Source organism: Gossypium raimondii, chromosome 2, assembly GCF_025698545.1.
Source record: "Gossypium raimondii isolate GPD5lz chromosome 2, ASM2569854v1, whole genome shotgun sequence".
NCBI classification, from domain to species: Eukaryota; Viridiplantae; Streptophyta; class Magnoliopsida; order Malvales; family Malvaceae; genus Gossypium; species Gossypium raimondii.
Window position 1 is genome coordinate 39,375,200 of NC_068566.1, and position 24,933 is coordinate 39,400,132.

A 24,933-nucleotide genomic window follows, 5' to 3' on the forward strand; every position below is an offset into this window, starting at 1 on the left:
TATTTAAATTCCTTAGAGCGGCGTCGTTTTTCGCCATGTATGCATTCAATAGATTCTCTAAGCTATTGGATGGTTTTGCTTGGGTTGGTTTCTGAACTTGTTGAGGGAAACTAGGCAGCTGAGTTGGTCTAAGTTGGGCGTAAGTGTTACTGGTTCCAGCCCATTGGTTACTCCAGGAAAAATTCGGGTGATTTCGCCACGATGAGTTATAAAAGTTGGATTGCGGTCCTTGCCTCCTTCGATTTTGGTTTTGGTTACCCATGTAATATACGAATTCAGGGTTTGATGGATATTCTTCAAACAAATGTCATTCCCTATAATACGCAGAGGCTATATTCTCAAATTGGTTACGTGGTTGGGCTGCAAAACTGTTAGACCCATTAGTGGTAAGATTTTTAATCATTGAGGATATTGAAGATACTTGAGATGCGAGTGAAGTGAGAGTGTCCACTTCTTGTATTCCAGCGACTTGTCTTCTTGACGCTGCTCGATTGGTTGGCTATTGATAATTGTTGTTGGCAATCTTCTCAATAATTTCGTAAGCCTTATTATAAGACTTAGAAATGATAGCACCATTAGCAGAGGCGTCCACTACCATCCTCGTATGAGCGTTGAGACCATTATAGAATGTCTCAAGTTGAATGCAATGTAGGATTCCATGATGAGAGCACTTTCGTAATAACTCTTTGTACCTTTCCCATGCCTCATACAGGGACTCATCATCCATTTGTTGGAAGGCAGTGATCTCATTCCTCAACTTGGCATTCTTTCTTGGTGGGAAATACTTCATGAGGAATCTCTCGGCTAACTCTTGCCATGTAGAAATAGAGTTCGGTGCCAATGAGTTCAACCAGGCATGAGCTCTGTCCCTTAGCGAATATGGGAACAACTTCAGTCGTAATGCATCTTCGGGTACTCCAGCTAACTTGAAAGAATCGTTAACTTCCATAAATAGTCTTAAGTGAATATGAGTATCTTTAGTAGGTATTCCACTGAATTGGCCCATAGCCTGAAGCATCTGGAACATGACTGGCTTCAGCTCGAATTGTTGTGACTCAATTTTGGGTCTCCTAATACCCGAATTAAGATCGTTAAATATTGGCACGACATACTGTCGTAAAGCTCTATCCCTATCATCAGCAATAAGGATAGGATTCTGAGCAAGGTTTGCTCCGTTTCCTTGATTCATATTCTCAAAGTTTATCTCTTCGGTCCTTCTCTGGTTCGCTTGTCTTCTTCGCTGTCGAAAGGTTCGTTCTATTTCAAGGTCCACAGGGAGTAAGTCGATAATTTGGTCAATACTCATAAACACCTGAAATAATTACAGGAAGATTAAGTAAGTAAAGATTTAAACAGGAAAATAAATAAACAAAAATATAAAAACAGATTCACAAATAATGGCTTTTTTAAAAAAAAAATAGTCCCCGGGAACGGCGCCAAAAACTTGGAACGACGAAAATGTGCAAGTGTACACAATCACAACAAGTAATAAAGTGACAAGTAAATATCGAGTTATCGTACCCACAGGGACTGTAAAAAAGAATATTTATGAAATTAATGTTAAAACACTTTGGTGATAGAAAATATTTTGGTTTAAAGATGATTAAAAACTAAGGGTTAAAAACTAAGTAAAGAAACAAAATAAAAATAAAAAGGTTCTAATGCACGATTTCAAATAAGGTTTAATCAAGATTATATAATTGTGTTGGATTAATTACATTCCTTTAACTTAGAATTATTAAACTTATGTTTACACTGTTACGAACAAATTCACTGCAACTCGGTAATTTGCGAACTACTGCTCATACATACTTATTAAATTAATCAATCTCTTGAACATATCCCTATGTCAATTCAAACAATTAACTCGATTTAATAAGCACACAAAAGATTATGTGAGGTAACAGAGTATTTCTATCTTGAAACAATTTAATCACAATAATCTTGCAGGTTATACAAGGCATCTATATCGCCAAATACAATGCTAAATTAACTTCAGCTACCTTAGAAGAATAAACATGCACTGATTAAGTATTGTGTAGACTAATTACAATTTCAATACGATTTAATAATTAATTCATTAGTTATCTAACAATTAATATTGCAAGAATAACTTTGGCATGCTTTTACTTAATCAAGCATCTTACCAAGGCCTATAACAGCACAAACACAATTTCAATAATTCAAGCAGGCAAAATATAATCAACCCAACACGGATTAAATTCAAGCTAGATTGATTAAAATAACCATTTCAATAACATAAATATTCATAAACATGTTTTTCAAAACAACAACAAAATTTAAAGAGATAAGGAACAAGAAGCAAATCCGGTGTTTCTCCACGGCTTGACTGATTTCTCCGTTCTTCGTTCTCCATTGTCCTCGGCTATCAAGGTGGCTTATGAACACTTTAATTGTTGCTCAACAATGGCTGATGTGGACCTGTTTCCCAAGAGAAGAAATCGGCACTTGAACAAAAGGGAAAATGGGAAGGAAAAGTTAAGAGAAAGTGAGAGAGGAGAAGAGAGAATAAGAGTGTGAAGGATGAGTTGAATGATCAGCAAGGGGTGGATTTTGTAGCTGATTGTGGCTGCTAAAAATAGAAAATTCCATCAGCCAAAGAGACCCCCCTTGGCTAGCCACACACATGGCAATGTTGAGAGATTCAACTTTGCTAAAAATAGCCTGGGGCAAATCCATAAAGCCGCATTTTTTGGAGGGGTTTGAATGCAAGGTTGAAAGTTCTTCAAGGGCTTCTTTGCAAGTTTATTTAGTCAGGTAAAATGCTGATTTGGGTCAGCATATGAACGGGTCTGGGCAGCCCAATTTGTGGCTAGTTCGGTTCACTAGATTCGGTTCCACCAATGCGGTTCAACTGGACTCTTTTTTTCCATAATTAATTAATAATAATTTATTTAGCCCAAATTAAATTGGGAATAAATTAAAATTAATTATATTATGAATTAACACACATTTTTGGACCATCTTAGTTGGAAATAAATTTTCCTCGATACTTTAAATTACTTTTCGGTTTTATTCTTCGAGCATTATCTGCCGAGCCAATTTTTGCCCTTTGTGCGAATCTGTTGAAAATAGTCAAAATTAATCAAAATTAACTATAAAATTAATTCAAAGTCATCATGTTCATATTTTTAACATAATTTAATTATTTTATAATATTTAATTATTTTTCGACAAGAATTTGACCGAAATAACATGATTTTAAGTTAAAAAGGGCATGTAAAAACACATAAATTTTCGTGTTTCCACCTACCTTCTAGTTCATTTCTGAAACTTGAAGGTGGGGAGATTCAGTTATTAAGTAAATCAGTCTCTGATGAGAAACTAAAGACAACTTTGTTTGACATGGGCCCTTTAAAAACTCTGGGTAGTAATGGTTTTTATGCTCTTTTCTTTCGAAGTCAATGAGATTGAGTTGGTGGGTTAAGAAGATTTTTGAAGGGGAATGTTGATTCGGATTTGAATAAAACCTTAAGAATTTTGGCCTGTAAGCTTGTGTTTGGTTCTCTACAAGTTAATTAAAAAAGTTGTAGCTAATATGTTTAAAGTTATCTTCTTGAGAATTATTGGCCAAGAGCAGATAGGGTTTATTGCAAGCAGAAGTACCATGAACAACATTATCATTGTAGAGGAAGTAATTCACTTTATGAAAAGTAAGTAGAAAAATAGAAAATGGTTGGCTATTAAAATTGATCTCGAGAAGGTCTATGATTGAGTGCGATGGGAATTCATTGATGCCTCCCTCCAAGTTGCAGGTATTCCTAACTTACTTCGTAATGTTATTATGTCCTCCATTACAACTTCTGTCATGCAGATTCTGTGGAATGGAACTCCAACCCAGAAGTTTCGTCTGGTTAGAGGCGTTCAACAGGGATGCCCATTTTTTCCTTGCCTCTTTGTTTTGTGCATAGAGTGGCTCAGACATAGTATCCTCTCGAAAATTAATTTCGGACAATAGCTCCTGTTTGATTGTCCCGTTCGAGTCCCCCACTTTCTCATCTGTTTTTTGTAGACAATTTTATTATTTTCTTTCAAGCTAAGGAAATTCAAGTTAGATTATTGAAAGAAGTGTTAAACAGTTTCTATGATTACTCTGGTCATAAGATCAATGCTCATAAGACTAATATTTAATTCTCAAATAGAGTTGACGGCGATTTGGCGGAGAGCCTATGTAATATCCTTGGGCTTCAAAAAGTTCAGAATCTGGGAAAATATTTGGGAGTACCTTCTCTTTCATAATAGAGTAACTCCCAACACTCTATGTTTTATTGTTGATAAGCTTCAGAGTAGATTGCAAAGCTGGGATGTTAAGAAATTATCGTTAGCGAGGAGGGCCACTCTGGCTTAGTTAGTATTTATGTTGATTCCTAGTTACTTCATGCAGTCAATGATGATTCCTAAAGGACTCTGTGAGGAAATCGAACAAATGGTGAGACAGTTCATTTGAAAGGCTTCTAGTGGTGGAAAAAAGTTGGATTTGGTTAGCTGGGATAATGTTTGTCAACCATAAAACCATGGTGGACTAGGATTTCAAAAGTTGCAAGATCACAACACATCCTTTATGATGAAGTTGGGTTTTAGTATTACATTCGATTCGAAAGCTCTTTGGGTCCAGGTCTTACGGACCAAGTATGGAATTCCAAATGAATTACGGAAACGCTTTCACGTAGAAGATGTTCATTTTTTAGGAAAGCCCTAACAAGGACCTGGAAACTTATTAGAGAAAAATTACTTTGGTCAGTAGGAGATGAGAATAAAATCGGATGTTAGTACGACATATGGATTCCAAATGTGGGGCCTTTGTCTAACTTAATTCTCGATCACTATACTTTTGATATGGACTGCCTGCTGAGTGATATGGTTACAGGTAATAGCAAGTAGAACATTGATGTCTTCCAATTTTAGTTACCAGAAGATATAATCTGAAGGATTGTAGGGATTCCACCTTCCCATTTGACAGTAAGGGTTAATAGGCTCATTTGGGGGGTAACTCGACATGTTGTTTTTCACTCAAGAGTGCCCATGGGAAATTACGGGAAGGATCGTGTAACCCGAAAGATCTAAGGTGGCATATTCCTTAGAAATTTCAAGGGCTCCAATGGGTTAGGTTTTACATTTAGCTTGTTTTCAAACATCGGTTGCTTACTAAAGAGGAAATGGTTCGCAGGGGCTTAGGCTTGATTTGACTTGTGGGGTTTGTGGTCATGTTTCCGAAGATGTTCTTTATGTTCTTAGAGGTTGTACTACAACAAAGAATATTTGAGATCTTTTAATTCCAATTGAATGGTATAACAAGTTCTATTCAAGCAGTTTACAAGAATGACTTGTTTTAAGCTTGCAGATTCAGTAGGATTGGTGCTTAGGAGATGTAGACTGGCAATGTCTATTTGGGATTATTGCGTGGCGCCTTTGGAAGAATCGTAATCTCGTCATTTTTCAGGGGGTTACCTGGAATGCTAATGAAATTATCAATGTGTGATACAGTTGGGCAAGGCAATATGTCTCTCTTAATAAGAACACATCGATTACGTCACAAGGTATGTCATCATGTCCTCATTTAGGTGGCAATCGGGCATGTTTGAATACGAATGGGTCTATCGGGAATGAAGTTGGATTTGCTGCAGCGAGGGGAATAGCAAGAAATCAAGATAGGGAGTGGATTTTGGGATTTAATAGATATTTGGGGACCGTTCTGTTTTTTATGCTGAGTTTTGGGGCATCTTGGATGGCTTGGTTCTCTTAATTGATTGTGGCTATAATAGCGTTTTCATTCAAACTGATAATATTGAGGCAGTTAAAGTTATTCAAGAGAGGCCTTTAAATGGCTCTAATTTTGATTTGATCAGGAGAATTCATCAATTTCTGACGCGGATTAGTCACTGGCACATTTGGCACATCTTTAGAGAGGACACGTCTCCCTGCTAAGGGGGACGGTTTAGACTATGTTATTACTTTAAGTACTCTTTTTGTCACAAAAATAAAAAATAAAAAATTCAATCAATATTACTTTTATTATTATCACATAATAATGTTGGTCAAAGGGTATTTTCATCGGTTTAAATTTTCTTCCAAACTCATCCTTTTATATATGTAATAAATAATGATAATATTATTTTACATTAAAAATATGATTATATTTTAAATTATTTAATTTTATAATAATGTTTTATTTTATTAATAAATATAATGAATTTAAAAGTTTTATAAGATATCAATAATATAAATAAAATATTTTTATCTAAATGTAAAATTTTATATTAAAAAATATTTTATTTTAGTCTATTTCTTCCTATTCAAGAATATTATTTTATTCAACCAAATAATTTAATAGTTATTACATGATTATTCCATTTAACCAACCAAACTATTGTTATATACGTTTTATTTTATTACAATTTTATTCTATTCCCACAAAATAATATTTTATTCCAGTTTTATTTTATTCCATCAAACTAAACATATTGTAACTGTTTAAATTTTATTATGCCATGGGTTCAAAACTTACAATGATTTAGTTTTGTTGATTCTATATGAAAATTGGAAAGATAAAAATACACTCGTAATAATATAACTTTATATATAGAAAGATATTTTATTTATTTTCCAATTGAGTTGGTGTTCAATTGACTCATGATACTATTTTATCTATATTACTGATTGAATTGATGCCACAAGTCAATTGAGCATTAATGAGTATTGACTAAAACATCATTTCTTTACAAAGTAAATTATATAATTTTTTTATTTTTATATCTTTTATATATAAAAAACACATGCACAATTAAATTTAAACATAAGATATCATTTCAAACAAAACCTTATTTTTATAAATATACTTGTTATATAATTTTAGTTTTTAACCATATGAGAATTTTCTCTTATATAAAAAACTGCTCATGCATCGACACTTGTCTAAATGCACAATTTTCTTTTCAAAATTATATAAAAATAGTTAAATTTGAGTTTTGATATCTATATTATGCTCAAATTTAAGATTTAATTTTGTATTTTAATTCTTGACATAATTTAGTAACTTAATCTTACTTAGTTTAAATATTTTATTCTAATTAAAATGCTAACGTAAGTTTTAAAAATTATTAATATCGTTAAAATTTTTCATGAAATTCAAATTCATTATAATGTCGGTTTCTTATTACATGGTTGCCCAATAAATAGTTTTAGTTTCAAAATGTCACACTTACAAATTTAATAGAAAATATTTAACGATAGTAACAATTAGATCTAGATTTTTAAATATAAAACTAAGTAAAAATATAAATATATTGAACATATTTTAGTATTAAAGTTTTATTATTTTGGTGGAATGGTATTTAAAGGTGAAGTGGTTGGGTGGGAAGTATACTAATTTTTATTATAAAAAGAGAAAGGGAATGGTTTACTAAAATCTATCCCAACTACGATGTGATTGTTATTATTTTACTATTTTTACCATTTAAAACCAAAATTCCACAAAAATAACCAACATTGGAGTACACAACAACACGGTACAACCTGGAATTGTTGAATGGCAAAGCCTATCTGTTTAGAGAGCGCGTTAGAAGCACGCTCGAAAACAACATCTAAGGCCAAGCTTTGATCAGAGCGCTATTGGGTGAACAACAACAACAGCCCCCACTGTCTCAAACACTGGAGTTTCTGATTGATTTGACTGAATGTCCCATCATAAAAAGCCCCACACCCATTGCTTCTAATCCATCGCTCTAGAAAGACTTGCATTTTTGTTGGGAGTCAACGTAAAGGATCGAAATTTATAGCCAAACATTTGTTCAAATGTTGGGACGTCCACTGTTAGATGGTTAACCAATGTACTGCAAACCATGTTTGTACTACATTTACAGTACATGAAAATCTTGCCACTAAATCCTTCGGTTGGGTTTGGTAACCTCTGCTTGCTTTATATAGAAACTAAGCGATTGTTTCCCAAACTGCGAATTCTTTGAATCGCTGATTTTGGGGGTCATCTTGGTTCAGATTCTGAATTGAATGCCCTGTTTTATTACATTCAATTGAGAATTTTGGCTTTTCCTTTGTTCTGGGGCTTGTGGCTTGCTCATTGTCCTTTGGGTGTTTTACACTATATTTGGATATTTTGAATATCTTGTTGTATTTGCAGCTTTTTGAGGGTCAACTATCAATAAGGTCAGAAATGAGCTCATTATTGTGTTGTTCATATGGTATGTTCTAAAATTACGCTAAGAAAACCAGAAAAGCAAAGCCCAACTTGACGTTGTTTAATGAATTCTACTTGTCATATAACGGTGAAGAGTTTGAAGAACCAGATTTGAGGCTGTGTGCAAGATTTTTTTCCAAGGTCTGGTCTTTGCTGAGGTAAGAATTTTCATGGCTGCATAGGCTGTCGATGTAGTTTCATTGCACTTTTCTTTTTATATATATAACTTTGATCAGGACATGAAAATGAGGTTTTTGTGATGAATTGGACCAGATTTTATCCCACTGCCATTGGGAACGATGAACATGGAAGAGATGAAGGAGATTGAGGGAGTTGAGAGACAAGATTCAGAAGAGATGAACAATGAACAAGAGGAGTTGAAGAGGATTGCTCCCTGGATGAAACAGATAACCATTCGAGGACTGGTTGCTAGCCTTCTTATTGGGATCATATACAGTGTGATAGTAATGAAACTCAACCTCACAACAGGGCTAGTACCCAACCTCAATGCCTCGGCTGCTCTTCTTGCCTTTGTATTTATTAGGTCTTGGACGAAGCTGCTTCAAAAGGCTGGAATTGTTTCAACTCCATTTACCCGACAAGAGAATACCATAATTCAGACCTGTGCGGTTGCTTGTTATAGTATTGCTGTTGGAGGTATATGCCTTCTTTTATTTGTTATTATGCAATTCATGTTCTCTTCCTGTTTGGTAAATTTTATTGATTATTGGATGCAGGTGGTTTTGGGTCTTATCTATTGGGTTTAAACAGGAAGACATATGAGCAAGCAGGCATTGGTACAGAAGGCAATAATCCTTGGAGCATCAAGGAACCTGGGATTGGTTGGATGGTTGGTTTTCTCTTTGTGAGCTGCTTTGTTGGTCTTCTGGCATTAGTTCCACTGAGAAAGGCATGTGTATTGATTGATTCTCTTTTGACCATAACATATAATAATCCCAGTGGTCAAGCATGATTTCCATTTTTTTTTTTTTTGGTTCTCTCAGATCATGATAATTGACTACAAGTTGTCTTATCCAAGTGGAACTGCTACTGCTGTTCTCATTAATGGATTTCATACTCCTAAAGGAGACAAGATAGCTAAGTATGAAAATAAATTCTGAATCCATATCCATTTGGCAGCTTGTGAGTGTGGGAGAACTCAATTATGTACTGATTCATCTTGCAGGAAGCAGGTTCATGGGTTTGTGAATTTCTTTTCTCTTAGTTTCCTCTGGGCCTTCTTCCAGTGGTTTTATGCCGGTGGAGATAAATGCGGATTTGCTCAGTTTCCTACATTTGGTTTGAAAGCATGGAAAAATTCGTGCGTTCTCTAGTTTTATTATCTTCTCCATGTGATGTGATCATGTTTCCATAATGATTGATTGGAACAATTCAAATTTGCAGGTTTTACTTTGATTTCAGCATGACTTACATAGGAGCAGGAATGATATGTTCACATCTTGTAAATTTATCTTTGCTTCTTGGGGCAGTGCTTTCTTGGGGAGTAATGTGGCCACTAATAGGTGGGCTCAAGGGAGAGTGGTTCCCTGCAACTTTACCAGAAAGCAGCATGAAGAGTCTAAATGGTTACAAGGTCCATGGAGCTTTCCCTTAATTATATCTTGGCACCAATATTTGTACTCATTTCACACTAGTTTCCATATATCATGCAGGTTTTCATTTCTATTGCTTTAATCCTAGGCGACGGGCTCTACAATTTTCTGAAGATACTATTTTTGATTGCTAGAGGCATTCATACCAATGTGAACGTTAGAAGCCTTAAAATATGTAAGCCATCAACTTCATAAAATGTGGCTAACTTCATGATTTGACACGCTCCACAACATTACTAACTTCCTTTGCTTGTTATGTAGTTTCCCATGAGCAGAAGCAGCAACAGATCGATCTTCAACGAAATGAACTATTTGTAAGAGAGAACATTCCAATTTGGGTAGCATGTGCAGGGTACACCATTTTTTCAATAATTTCCATCGTTGTAATCCCTCTAATGTTCCCTGAGCTGAAATGGTACTATATAGTTGTTGCTTACATCCTCGCACCCTCTCTAAGTTTCTGCAACGCTTATGGTGCTGGTCTAACTGACATGAACATGGCCTATAATTATGGAAAAGTAGCCCTCTTTGTGCTTGCTGCCATGTCCGGAAAGGAAAATGGTGTGGTTGCTGGACTTGTTGGTTGTGGACTGATTAAGTCCATTGTTTCTATCTCTTCCGATTTGATGCATGATTTTAAGACTGGTCATTTAACTCTCACTTCTCCAAGAACCATGCTTGTCAGTCAGGCAATCGGAACTGCCATTGGCTGCGTTGTAGCTCCTCTTACATTCTTTCTCTTCTATAAAGCTTTCGATGTGGGGAACCCTGATGGTGAATATAAAGCACCATATGCTCTCATTTATCGAAATATGGCAATTCTAGGTGTGCAAGGCTTCTCGGCACTACCCCACCACTGTTTGCAGCTCTGCTATGGGTTTTTTGCCTTTGCCATAGCAGCCAACTTGTTGAGAGATTTTAGCCCCAAAAACATTGGGAAATGGGTTCCACTTCCAATGGCAATGGCCGTGCCTTTCCTTGTCGGTGCTTATTTTGCTATTGATATGTGTGTGGGGAGTTTGGTCGTGTTTGCATGGCACAAGCTAAATGGCAAGAAGGCTGATTTGATGGTTCCTGCTGTTGCATCCGGCTTGATCTGCGGAGATGGCTTGTGGCTTCTTCCTTCATCTATTCTTGCTTTGTTTAAGGTTCGTCCTCCAATCTGCATGAGCTTCTTCGCATCGACGTAGACTTATTTCCTAAGACATATAGAGGTAGAATAAAGACAGAGGCTTTGTTAGCTACATTTAGCATAAATCGAATGTAGTAGTTGGATATGCATTCAACTTATTACCGACCAGTATAGTGTCTGATACACAAGCTGTCTTTGAGTGCTAGGTAAAAGGCAATATTGAGACACACACACACACACACACACACAGACAATCACACACGCATATATATAGATCTCTAAGCTGGTCTAATTTGACATGCAATTATTTGAGGCTGAAGTGGCAGGAATAGTTAGTTTTGATGTATGTCAGTAAGAAAAACAAAATTGTAATAAGAAGTCAGTTTAGGTGAAGAATAAACATCAACATCCCACAAATGATTCAGAATATGTAACTTTGCTTTCTATTTTTAGTTGTATTGCTGGATAAAAGGTTTCCTTAAAGCTTTACTGTTTTCCTATGAGGACATCTAATTTAAAGAAACAGCCGAACTTACTCACAACTCGAATGCAATTCCTCACTTTCCAAATTCCACACAGTTAATTCAAAAATAAAAAATAAAAATTCCCACAAAGTTTAAGCAGCAGCTTTTCTTTTTAAATCGTTTCTTTGCGGCTATTGAAAGCTCCATTCCAAGCTAAAAGCTTGAAATCTCAACCACAATGGTAGTCCAAATCAGGTTACTTCGGCAAAATCACATTTAACAAATAAATGCTTAAAGGATTCAATTTTGCCATCATAAAGAGGACATCTAGTTGTCACATCTAAGGATCTTCTTGCCAATTCCTATTTAATCAGGATGCTCCTGTGGCACATATTTCATAGGAAAATAATAAGCTTATACGTCAGTTTAAATCTTCAAAATTAACTCAGCCTTTGCTTTGTGGGTTTCCTGTAAAATTCTCATTTGAATGCAACTTCCATGGTAGAATATAAGCTATTAACGAGAAATTCCCTTTAGCATCATATTTGTCATCACCTCCCCAAAGGCGAAAGAAATGACTTAAAAGATCACGTCAAGCTTCCTCACAAAAGGTTATGATTCTTTGATCCTACTGCCTTCCCTTATTCATTAGGACCCTTTCTGATTTATGAATATTTACATTATGTTTTAAGAAGATATACTCATTTGAAATTGAAGGTAACTCACAGTTTGCCCAGATTTGAACATCTTTCTCAAACATTATATCAAATAAAGACATTTTTGTAAGTAAAACCTGAGTTCAAATATATAAGAAATCAAAAGCTAGTGTGTTGGGATATGTATGTAACATCATTCAAAAACAGACAAAAAGTAAACATAGTCATAAGTCGTTTGTCTTTGTGATAAATGACTCAACTAGCATGAGATAAAATAGGATTATATTGGGAGAGAATATTTATCCCAAAGAGATTAAAGATATCTTATGAGAGTAACACACTTATGACAAGGCTGTTAGACAAACAGGGGTGAGCGTTCGATCGAATCAAATCGAATGAAAAGATTTTGAGTTAATCGAGTTGACGAATTATATTTTATCATCCTAACTCGATTTGAAATTTTCTCGAATCGAGTTGAGTGAGATGAAATTCAAACCGAATTAAATCGAATATATTTGTTCGAGTTAAATTTTTAAAAAATGACTTTGGGTCTTTGTAACAACTGTCATCCACCGTAATCAAATTTGTTATTAACTTTCACCCCCTCATAATTTATTTATTAATCTTTTATATACGGGTTAACTTCTTTACATGCTTAGTTGCTTCAATTATCTTCTGATTCTTGCCACTATGTATTTTGAAATTAAAAAATATATTAAATGTAAAAATGTGATTTTTAATAAAAATTATCTTAAAGAAAAAATGAGAAATTGATACGAGCATAACTTTTGAATACTAATATTTTATGGCAACATCAATAAATCAATTTTAACAAAAATTTATAAAGATTCAATATGATTAAACAATTCAATAATATAAATAGTATAAAATGTAAAATTTAATTTAATAATATAAATAGTATATATAAATAAAATTATTACTATTTAGGTTTAAGGATTTTTTTTGGATGATTTTGATTTTTGATTTGAGGGTAAAGGGCGAGAAGTAAAAGTTTAGAGGAAACATAAATAGTTTTTTGGGAGTAAAATTTTGGGGGAAAGTAAATAGGGGAGTAAAATTTTTTTTTGGGGGGGGGAATGGGTTTGGGGTAGACGGGAGGTGGGAGGTGGGATGGGAGGGGAGTAAAAGTTTTGGGGAAAGTAAAAAATTTTAGGGGTTTGGAGTAAAAATGTAAAATATTATAGTTTGGTATTTGATTTATTCGAATTATTTGAGTTATTCGAATTCGAAAACTCAACTTGATTCGAACTCGAAATTCTAAAAAAATTTGAGTTAACTCGAATAACTTGATTCATTTAACTGAAAATTTGAAATTCTTTTCGATTATTTAGCAACTTACCAGACAAAATCAGCTAATGAGTTGATTTAATTTGTAGGGATTATTCAACAATTTTCCCTTTTCCCCGATTATCTTCAATTTTATTCAAATCTTGATCTATATAATAATTAATTTCAAATACCTTATAATGTCTAAATATATGCATATGACCTTTTATTATCATATTATAAAATTTTTCCCAAACTTTTACATTTTATTCAATTTAGTCCCTAAAACCAAAACTATCATATCTTTCATATTTAAGCCCCATTTTCAATCTGATTTCAATTCTATCCTTTTATAACCCTAAATAATAAAAATTACAAAAATTCATGTCAAATTTGACATAATTACAATTTGGTCCTTAAACTCAAAACTAACAAAACTCACTTTACAAATTAGTCCTACTTAACATCTAAGTTTAACATGCAACCATTTACCACCAAAATCTTAAAAAATCATCTTTAAAACCTTTGAAACTTCTACAATTTAGTACTCAGGTTAGCTAGATTAAGCTACAAGGATCACAAAAACATAAAATTTACAAAAAACGGGCTTGGTTTACATACCATGCAAGGGCCGAACGATTGAAGCACACAAAAATGGTGTTCCTCTTATTCTTTTCTTGTTTTTGGGACGGTGGAAAGAAATAATGAATATGGTGATTTCATTTTTTTTAATTGTTTTATGAAACAAACATATAAAACATATTTTTAATTAAAAATTAACATATAATTTATTAAAACTAAGAATTAACCATCCAAACTAAGGGATTGGCTAAATTACTACGTAAACCCTTACACATTTACTAATCAAGCCTTTTAACTAATAAAATTCAATAGCGATTAAGTTTTATGATTTTTTACAATTTAGTCCTTGTACCCTAATTAACTTCAATCAACAAAATTACTAGACCAAAATTTAATAAAACCCTATAATAGGCTCGTAAATATTAATAAATAATATTTATTGACTCGATTATTGGAAAACAGGGTTCCAAAATTACCATTTTTGGTACCACTAAAAATCGGGTTATTACACAATATATGAAAAGGTATTATATCTGGTTATTCTAGGAACTCAGATGCATGTGCCGCATAGGGATCTGCACTCAACATGTGGGCTAAAGGCTTGTTTTAGATAACAATGCCACGAGTCTAATTCTTAAACGAATGGACTTTGCAGTATCACCATTGCCTTTTCCTTCATCATCGATATCATTCGAAACCTCATCGACATCAGGGTTACCAAATAAATTCCTCCACCTGGTGATCATCATTATCATTGATTTGCCGTAATTTGATATGTCAAATTAGGCTCCCCATTACGCTTAAAAAGCTTGTTTCCAAGCAATTTACATGTTTTTGTCGTGTTTTTACTTAGTTTTCATTTTTTCCTTAATAAGTGAAATAGTGCGCTTTATTCTACTTTTGAGGCTCGAAATAGCTAAATGCGCCATAGGGCACCTAATGGTTGATTGAGTGTTGTAGAGAGTCATCGAAGGCCCAAACGTGAGTGAAAACATCACCTAAAAGGGGGATTATCACGATATCGAAGCTTAGAAGTAGTGATACCCTTAACAATACTGAATTGAAAAGGATTAAGGCTAGCTATCTAGAAGGGAGTATCACGATATCAGAGCCTAAAAGTAGTGATACCCTTAACAATGTTGAATTGAAAAGGATCGAGGTTAGCTATAATGGTATCGCGATACCTAACTTCCAAGGATTCTCCCAAGTCAAGACTGACATGGGTATCGCGATACCAAACCATGGGTACCGCGATACCCTCGATGAAAAGAGACAAAAAAATGGCTGTAAGGGTAGACCTTGTCCAACCTCAACACCAATAAAAAACATACGCTAAGGGTCATTTTGGGCATAAATGTTGGGTAAAAAAATGCTAAAAAAGCCAAAATTGGTTGAGAGAGGGAGACACTTCACATGAGCTAGTTTTACATTTTTCTCTTCATCTTTTAGGGTTTAGTTCTTCTTCTTCGTAGCTTAGGGTTTATTTTCTAGCTCATTTCTATTTTTTTCTTAGTTTATTGGCTGGTAGTTAACTTAGTTATTACTTAGCTAGGATTTATTTACTTGTGAAGCCTTTCAAACTTCTTTGTATTTGCATTTTAATCAATTAGTTTAATATCAATAGCTTTGTTATATTTCCTTTGTTAAAATTCTTATCTTGGGTGTTTTTATTGCCTTTTTTGTTGCCATTATTGTGTTCCTCAAGCTTTTTCAATAAAGCTTGAGTTTTTATCACTTTTCTTTTAGGTTAAGTTAATGGTGTTTCTTTTTTATTTCTTGCTGTTAATGGGTTCAAATATGAGCATGAGTAGATAAATCCCAAGTGATTGGTTGATGAAAATGATGGGTAATTGATTTTTGGGTTTAGGGACTAAATCGTAAAAACTGGACTATTGAATAGACTTCAAAACTTAGTATTGACGCCCTTAAGGGAAAATTAAGATAAGTGAGATTGAGAGGAGATCTTACCAGGAATCAATTTGATAATCCCGAGTTAGTTTGGTAAGGTCGAGAGATAAACCAGACTAATTTCCTTGGTTATTTTTAGGTAATTAATTAGTGTATTTAAGCTCATGAATGGCCTGCTGTAATATAGTACTTAGTGAGTAGTTAGCTAGACTCTTTTGATTGCATGTTTATAGTTTAAAAATTGCTTAATCACTGACTCCTTTAGGTTCGACCCCTTGGAATACTCTTGTGTTCAATCAGACACTATAAATATTACAACTGATATTGTTCGCCTTGCAATTAAAAATCGCACTTTTAAAATTGTTTTGTTAAATTGTTTGTCTTTATTTGCACGCGTCATCATCATCGAGCACTTCTTCATTATTTGCATGGAGACCATTAACCAATGAACGTATCTCAAAACTAGGACTTGAATTAGGGTTAGTATACAGATTAAGGGCATTGTATGGATTGCCTCTTAATGTTGATGTTGGTCCATAATCGCACAGGTTTACTCACCCAACATTCAGATCGAAGTCGAACCCGTATACAGAAGATTGCCTATTCACAGATGTTCTTGGTACCTCCATGGACGAGTCATGGACTCCATATTATTGGTTTAATGGCATGACATTTTGTATCGGAGCTATTGAAGCTATAACAATATTATCTACGATGTTTTTCGGCTCAACATCTGCCAACTTAGCGAACAACTCCACTAGTTCAATGTTACCAGTTGAGCAATGCAGTGCGATAATTGTCTCCACATCATCATCATCTACAAGTTGCATCTCACTATATATACGTGAATTTGATGAAATTGGAAATTTGTAGACTAGTCATCCTCCCACAACGTCGAGTGATTTTAGCACCGATCTTTTATTTCATTTCGTTAAGTTTTTCTCTCTTATTGAACCTCATTTCTATATGATGGAGCGGTTCAAATACACAACCAACTTCCATCTACTGAATTACCTCATCGAAATGAACATATATGAAGAATTAATTATCATCTTCTATGCTCAATCAGTAAGATAAATTACAAATAAAAAAGATATTAGATGCAATTAAAACAATTTGTACCATAAAAATTCAAAACTTTACTATAAATTACACATCTTATCCAAAATTTCAAACCTTAACAAACATAAAATATAAAAATTCCAACCAACAACTAATGTGATAAATAAATAGAACAGTATAATAACATTTTAACCTTTAAACATATAATATTATAACAACTTTTTAGCCTTTAAAATATAAATATTAAACACTTGCATGGATAATAAAATATATAGATATAATTAATGAACAAAATTAATAAAAATACCAAGTATTCGAATATTTATCACCGAACAAATTAATATGCATACTAAAATTATTCTAAAATATAAAAAATTTATTATTAATAATAAATTATAATTAATATTATTAACTCAAACTCAAATTCAAAGATGAAAATCAATATATATTTTATCTTGAATTTTAAAACTGTTTTGGAGACTTAAAATTTTCTCTCTTGGTGGGATTTTTAAACTGATATACTTTGTGTTTTAGATATATTTATTCTTTTAAAATTCTATTTTCTTTTCTAAATTCGATAGCTTCAGATATTTATCGTATATATTTTTTAAAATATATTATGAAAATTAATGTATTTTTGTGTAATTCTTGATGTCGTGTAGCAAGATGACGACACCATTTAAATTTTTTTGATTTAATGATTTATTAATACCATTGTATCAGGCAACATCGTGCTTTACAGTAAAAAAAAAAAAAACTATTCTTGCATATAATTTCATTCCCACACCATTTTTACATTTTATTTTTTATATATTATTTTGATAAATTTCCTAATCTAATTCCAATAATAAATAGATAGACGAATTTCACAATCACTTAATTAGCTCGTGACCTAAAAACATGAAAGAAAGCTCGGGAGCTCGCCATCTTGGACTGATTCTGTATTTTTAGTTTATTCAAAAAGAAGAAGAAGAAGAAGAGAGTAGACTAATAAATATGGTACGAAATTGCATTCCATTTCCCTGTCCTACTTTGTGAAATTTCAAAACAGCACACCATCTTTTGGACTAGTCTCCACAATTTATCCAAATTTTATTATTTAAACTCCATGAGTGAAATTTGAGTGAAAAGATGGGAAGGGCGGAGTGGTTGAAGTCTTATATTGGTTGGTGATGTTTTAAAAAATAGCAACCAAAATGGAATGCAAAGAAAGGCATAAAATTAATTTATATTATTTATAGAAACAAGTTTTTAATAATATTTAGTGTCTTCACTTCCCAATTCCCATTTCTTTCAAGTCTTTTTCGGCTAAGCCGTCTTTGGTCAAAATTCAACCAAATCAATTAATTAATAATAATAACTATATAATTACTATTCCCTAGATTTTTCAATTCCAACCTCAATTTTTTATTAATGAGGATTCAATTATTACATTTTATTTTATTTTTATCTTCATAGTTATTAGAATTGGGCTTCATTTTCAACATTTATATATTGCATCAATTTAGTTTTGATTCTAAAAATTTAACCTCAACGCTTTACACATTGTGTAATTTGGTTTTTGGTGACATTGAGGGTTAATTTTAAAAGAATGACAAAAGATGAAGACTATTATCTTAGATTTTTGGTGTTTTTCTTTTGGTAATTTTTTATTAAAATTTATTTTAAAACTTTTTTAGATGAAAATGTCACAAAGAAAAGAAAAATTGCAAAAAGGATCGAATTACACAATAAATAAATGATAAAGGTTAAATTTTTAAAATCCAAACTAAATTGACACAATATATAAATGTTTGAAGGTTAAAAGTTGTTACTATGTTAATTTTAAAAGTTACCACAATATCTTCTAGCTCAAAGAAACCAAAAAAAAAAAAATCAAATAATTGAATAATATTTTGAAGCTTTCCATAGTTAAAACAATTAGTGGAATTTTCTTAAGGCATAAAAGGTGAATTATTAATGTATTAAAAATTATATAAAATGTTGATAATAAAGATATGATATTCTTTTATTTTGTGAAGTAGCTGAAGCAGAAGGACACCTATAAACAATTCAACAAAAACAAAACAGATGATGTAGAATCAAAGTGGTCAAAAATATGGACATTTATGAAGAAATGGATTCAAGAATAAAAAAATTGACGAAAAGGAAAAATGACAAATTTCTCAGGAAGGAACGAAAACTAATAAACCCACCCATCCTAGTGAGTCAATTAGATGCCTCTCTTTGTTTCATCCCCCATCCCTTTTTCTTTTCAACTATAAATATATTTGAAGGCCTTTTGTTGATTTTGCAGGCAGGCAGGCTCTTGGTTTCCTCAGCTACCTTTCTTTCCATAGCTTCAAATTTTAGGAGTTTTCCTATTTTGGCTTAGCAAATTGTTGAAGAAAGAAAACAAAAATGGGTTCAGATTCAAAGATACACACTTTTGAAGAGGTTGCAAAGCACAACAAGAACGAAGATTGCTGGCTAATTATTTCAGGGAAGGTCAGAGATCTTTGTTTTTATTTGATTAGTGTTTTTGATACCTTTTCCTATGCTTTATTTTGTTTGATTGAATTGTGAGTGTCTTTGTTCATCTTTAACCAAGTCAAAATCAGAAGTGGAAGTTCGTGCAACTCTTGATGCCTCTAATATGGTTGTGCTGCTTTAGTTTTCAATCTATGTTTATCCAAACTGACTATTTCATTTTTATAATATACGATGATATTCACCCTAGATTTGAACCATTCGCTAGTAAGTAATGACCTGGAAAATACTAGTTTTGAACCATTTGATGGATGTGAAGTAATGGCAAATATACAAAGATAATACTCTAAAAACAGATTTGGGTGTATGTAGGTGTATGATGTAACACCATTTATGTCTGATCATCCCGGAGGCGGTGAAGTATTGCTGTCGGCAACTGGTAATCTTTTTTACAACCTATTCAAATTGGTTGATATAGTGGAGTAGTAAAACTAATGAAGGGTGTATTGGCAGGGAAGGATGGCACAAATGATTTTGAAGATATAGGGCACAGTGAGGATGCAAGAGAAATGATGGAAAAGTACTACATTGGGGAGATTGATGAAGAAACTGTTCCGCAAAAGCGCACCTACATTCCCCCACACCAAATGTCCAACGATACTGCCTCTGAATTCTTCATTAAGCTCCTACAATTTCTAGTTCCTCTTTTGCTTCTCGGCTTGGCTATTTCACTTCGTAACTACACGAAGAAAGAGTAGGTGGTTCCACCTGTTTTCAGGGTCTCAATTGCTATGTTTGTCTTTCATTTTCCCTTTTTTACTCTCTTGTATTTCTTGTCCAAAATTATAAATATTGAGCAACTTTGGAGCCCCGTCCGCCGGGTCACAACCATACTGTTTCATTTCTCTTGGGATTTATAAACACCACCACCATCTTTCTTTAAATTATTATATAATTTTCAATTATGATTTTAATACAAATTAAATGTGAACCATGCCTATAATAGGTCAAATTTGTGTCAGTACCAGAGATGACTTAAGTTCCATGAATTTCAACTCATCTAGTCTACCTCATAGAGCGCTAAGGGGGATATTGGATCCCTTTTTTATTTAAATTTTATCGATTCTTTTATATTAATTTTTTTCTCAATTTTTAAACTTATTTTATTTTATTTAACAAAACTTTAAAGTTTTTCTCATAAATATTTAAAAATACAATTTTTCAAGCAGATAAAAATAATTAATAATTTTTATATGATACTTTTCTGAAAATGTTTTTATATAAAACTTTTAAATTAATTTCACTATTTAATTCAATATAAAATAATTATAATTTTTAAATTTAAATTATCTAAACTTTCGATGCTCAAATTTTCCAAACCATTCCTTGCAAGAGAGGTAGCCTAAAACACCTGGGTAGAATCACGTAATCGATCTCTAAACATTTCTCTTGCAGTATGGCGCATCGACTATAATTAGAGGTTGTACCTACCATTGGGATGTAGATTCATATATTATATTAAATAAGCATTTTCGATATTATATTATTATTGTCAGTACTTGCTGTACATGATTCTTGTATACTGTCATACTCTTAAGTCAGGAACACGGGTCTTCATCCTTTTATTTATAAACAAATTTTAATTCCTTTAATTCTTCCTATTCTTTTCAACTTTTAAATTTATATTAAAAAATGAAATTGTTAATATTTGTTAATTTTACTAATGTGACGTACACATGTCAATAACTAGTTAATTTAAAAATTTTTAAAATACTTTTATTTTTTAATTTTAAAGAATTAATTAATTGCTAATGTCGTAATGCTCATGTATGTCATGTTAACAAACGTTAAAATTTTCATCCATTTTAAAATGATTTGATAAATAATATAAATTTAAAAACTAAAAAATAAATAAATGAAGAACTACAATGAGTTTTTTATAAAATTGAAAGGCCAAATAACTCATAACCTGTCCCTTTTAGTTGGATGTAATCCATTCATATACATGTATTTCTTTCAAAATTTCGTTAAGAATTAATCTCAAATATTATATAAGTTGTATCGCATAAATCGAAAACTCCACCATCAATAGGCTTATTCGCTAAATAAAAGTTTTTTTTTAACATAGATAATACAAAAATAATATTTAAATACCAAAATGGTTTTATAATATCAATATTTACCAAAATGGTATGAATTGAATAATGTTGAGGGGTGGAGGGAGATAGGGTAGCGACACCACCATTGTTTTCCCACCCAATTATACCCCATCATTAGCATATGATTTGTGTTTAAAAAATATATATTTAAGTGGTGGAGGGCATATAGATGGCAGCACCAGTATCTGAGTTTGAAAAAAACTCGATAAGAATACAAGCTACACACGGTCTTTTAGAAAATGATAAATTTATGGGGAGGAGAGTTGGTGTCAGGCGGCAAGTAGGGGAGAAGGACCAGCGAGTGGCAACACCATTTTTATACAATGGTTGCCTGCGACGGACATGACCACTCAGTCATGGGTGGTTCTCACCCCCGAAAATTCTATTTCAGCTCCATTTTTTGTTTCACTTAAGGCATATAGAATCATTCCTTCACACAAATGGACGAGGCTTGTGTTGGAAAAAATATTTTGATTTTGTAGAAAGGGTGTTGGGAAGAAAGTAAGTAGGTATTTTCTTTTCTTTTCTTTTTTTGGGGGGTTTGAATGTTAATTTTTTGTTTTTAATTTACTTTACAAATGGTTCCATTGTGTTGATTTTCTTGAGATTTTAGTTTTGTGAAAAGGGTGTTTGGAAGAAAGGAAGCAAATATGTTTTTTTTTTTTTCAGATGCAAATAACTGATGGTTCGCCGATGGATACTATGAATGATGTTTCGGATGAGGGTAACAATGACCGCCATGAGCACCCTCAATGCCAATGTTGGGCACCACAATGGTTTACCTCTCAGACGACACCATTGAACCATCAATTTTAGCACATGTAACATTATATTTATTGCACAGAGTTTGTAATTGTAATTTAAATTTTCACGTTTGTATTAATTAAATTATAGTAAATTAATGTTTTAAATCTTTTTAATTTTTAATGATTACGAACTAGAAACATTTAATTAATAAATGCTATTAATTCAACAAAGATTACATCTCAAAACACAACTTTTGACTTAATTTTTTTGAACAACTTTTGATTTTTTTGAAAACAATATAATGCCAAAGTGGTGTTTAAAGATGTAATATAATTGTGTTGTTACCAAAATATAACTATGAAAATTCCATCATAATCATAAAAATTTTAATACAAGTTTGAACATGGAGTACATTAATTCATATTCCACTCGATCGAGACAATTGTCCAGTCTGGTAGATTCGATACGGGCATTTAGTTCGGTTATGACCAATTGTTCTGCACACGCCACAAAGCCCGGGGTCAGTTTTTTCCCTCATGTCCATTTCATTACAAATCCTAGAAACTTGTAGGCGACTTGTCGGCTTCTTACGTAACCCATTGTCTGGGACAAGCTCGAAAGTCGAAGAAGGCATTTCCCATGTAGACAAATCACACAACACGGAAAACTCATTTCCCCAAATACACAATGTGCTCTCAAGAGTGTACACCTTACCAATATATTGTTCAGCATTGATCGAGGTGCGAGCATAAGATGTAACGACGTCCGAACAGGGGTAACGAAGTGTCTAAAACTTCCCTCAATCGCGTCGTCTGTTTTGGAGATCAACCCTGTAGGACCTAGGTGGGATACCGGGTCGACGGTTGAGAACTCCATAACTCAAAAAGTTTCAAACTGTCAAGAATATATTTCTACATTCATTGACCTCGATCTCTGATGGTTCGCATCCATTGCGTTCTTGACCTCCTCGACAAACACTTGTCTCGCCTCCATCTGGTTTACTTATTTCAGCCTCATTCTTGGCATCAAAATTGTCAGCTTGTAGAACATAGCTGAGAAGACAAATGAAATTGGAAGATGTTGTGTTCATTTCAACATGGAGTTAATCACCTCTACCAGGTTGGTGGTCATATCACCATATCGAAATCTGTCATCGAAACTTTGAGCCTATTATCACGACTCTATGTTACCCAACTACTCTTGGAAAGGAGTATTCATTTCACATTGCATGTCACCCTCAAGTCTGGTTAGCTTTTGCCCGAAACGGTGTTGTTCTAGTTCGTAAGCTGTGTATGTATTCTGAAAAGACAAGTTACATTTTTGAATTAATTTATAAAAGTATTAAGAACATTTAAAAAAATATGTTGAAACTTAATTTTACCCATGTTCACAACTTGTTTCTGCCAGTCTGCATTCTTGTAGTCTTAGTGGAAGTTAGCTACAATTTGTCGAATGCAGTAAATGGATCTCTACAGAACATTGAAACGCCTAATCGCGACAATTAGTCCCTTCGATCTATTGGATATTATGCAAATATTGTCGTCTTTCACAATATAAGTCAGCATGTTCATCAGGAACAATTCTCATGATTTTATGTTCTCTGACTCCATAATGACAAACGCTATCGAGAGCAAGTTTTGATTCTCATCTTGAGCAACCTCAATAAGTAGGATATGTGTATAATTTTCGTATAGGTAGGTCCTATCAACCTACATAAAAGGCTTGTAGTGGGGAAAGGTCCGCACGTATGGATCGAATGTCCAGAACATCCCATGAAAAACTCTTCTCCTCAATTGTAGTTGGTCGTCCGGACCGTAATAAGGCCATGCCTACAACACAATGACAATCCTTGGCACGTACTCCAGTGTATAATAGTTATCCACCTCTGTAGCTCATTATACAACACATCCTAATCACCTTACAACTGCTTTATGGCCATCTGTTTAGTTATTCATGCTTTTTGGTATAACACTCGGTACTGGAATCGTTCTTGCATTAGAACCAAAATAGGAACGGTCGGCATGTTCTTCACCATTGGCATAATGCAATTGCAGATATTTTTTTCATCAAGTTTGCGGTGATTTTGCATCATACGTGTAAAAGTGCATGTGTGGGGCCCAACCAATTTTTGTATCTCCCACATTTACGACCTCTGGATAAATGCTACTCCTACCCGCCAATTATACTTTTCTTCTGACTTGCAACACTCCCAATATATAATGTCGGTTTAGATAGCAACTATACCGCTTAATAGTAAATATACAATCTTTATTAGTTACGAATTTTTTACCCACAAGCAACTCCTTACATTCGGGTTCTACAGTCAACCAGTGAGCAGGTAGTATATAGAGGTACTCCGGGAACTTAGATGAATACATCACATCGGGGTCTACGCTCAACATATGTGTCCCAAGATCATTGTATATCATAATGCCTCGACTCGGGTTCTCGACTGAAGACACATTAACATTTCCATCGTTATTTGCGTCTTCATCGTCGATATCATCTGAGACCTCGTCTAGATTGGGATCACTATAATCTTCAACCTCGTGATCAGAAGGATCATTATTATCATATCCATCATCACCATCTGCATCAGTCTCAATCACCACCGGATGTATTTGTAAATAGTGACCCGAGTT

General features: G+C 33.3%; 2 protein-coding genes and 1 non-coding gene across 3 annotated transcripts; all 3 read left to right on the top strand.

Annotated features, from left to right (window-relative positions):
* Positions 1-653: 653 nt before the first annotated feature.
* Positions 654-760, top strand: LOC128039315 (small nucleolar RNA R71). Its single transcript, XR_008193819.1, has one exon. It is a non-coding gene; the product is annotated as a small nucleolar RNA R71 (small nucleolar RNA).
* A 7,052-nt stretch (positions 761-7,812) lies between these two features.
* On the top strand, positions 7,813-11,440 carry LOC105788708 (metal-nicotianamine transporter YSL3). The gene is made up of 9 exons (XM_012615720.2): positions 7,813-8,181; positions 8,307-8,370; positions 8,486-8,869; positions 8,950-9,122; positions 9,217-9,314; positions 9,399-9,533; positions 9,617-9,806; positions 9,886-10,000; positions 10,087-11,440. The coding sequence occupies exons 3-9, from the start codon at positions 8,512-8,514 to the stop codon at positions 11,013-11,015; spliced, it is 1,998 nt and encodes a 665-aa protein (XP_012471174.1). The 5' UTR covers positions 7,813-8,181; positions 8,307-8,370; positions 8,486-8,511; the 3' UTR covers positions 11,016-11,440.
* A 7,702-nt stretch (positions 11,441-19,142) lies between these two features.
* LOC105788709 (cytochrome b5) lies at positions 19,143-20,273 on the top strand. Its single transcript, XM_012615721.2, has 3 exons — positions 19,143-19,403; positions 19,758-19,824; positions 19,899-20,273. The coding sequence occupies exons 1-3, from the start codon at positions 19,317-19,319 to the stop codon at positions 20,141-20,143; spliced, it is 399 nt and encodes a 132-aa protein (XP_012471175.1). The 5' UTR covers positions 19,143-19,316; the 3' UTR covers positions 20,144-20,273.
* Positions 20,274-24,933: the final 4,660 nt, after the last annotated feature.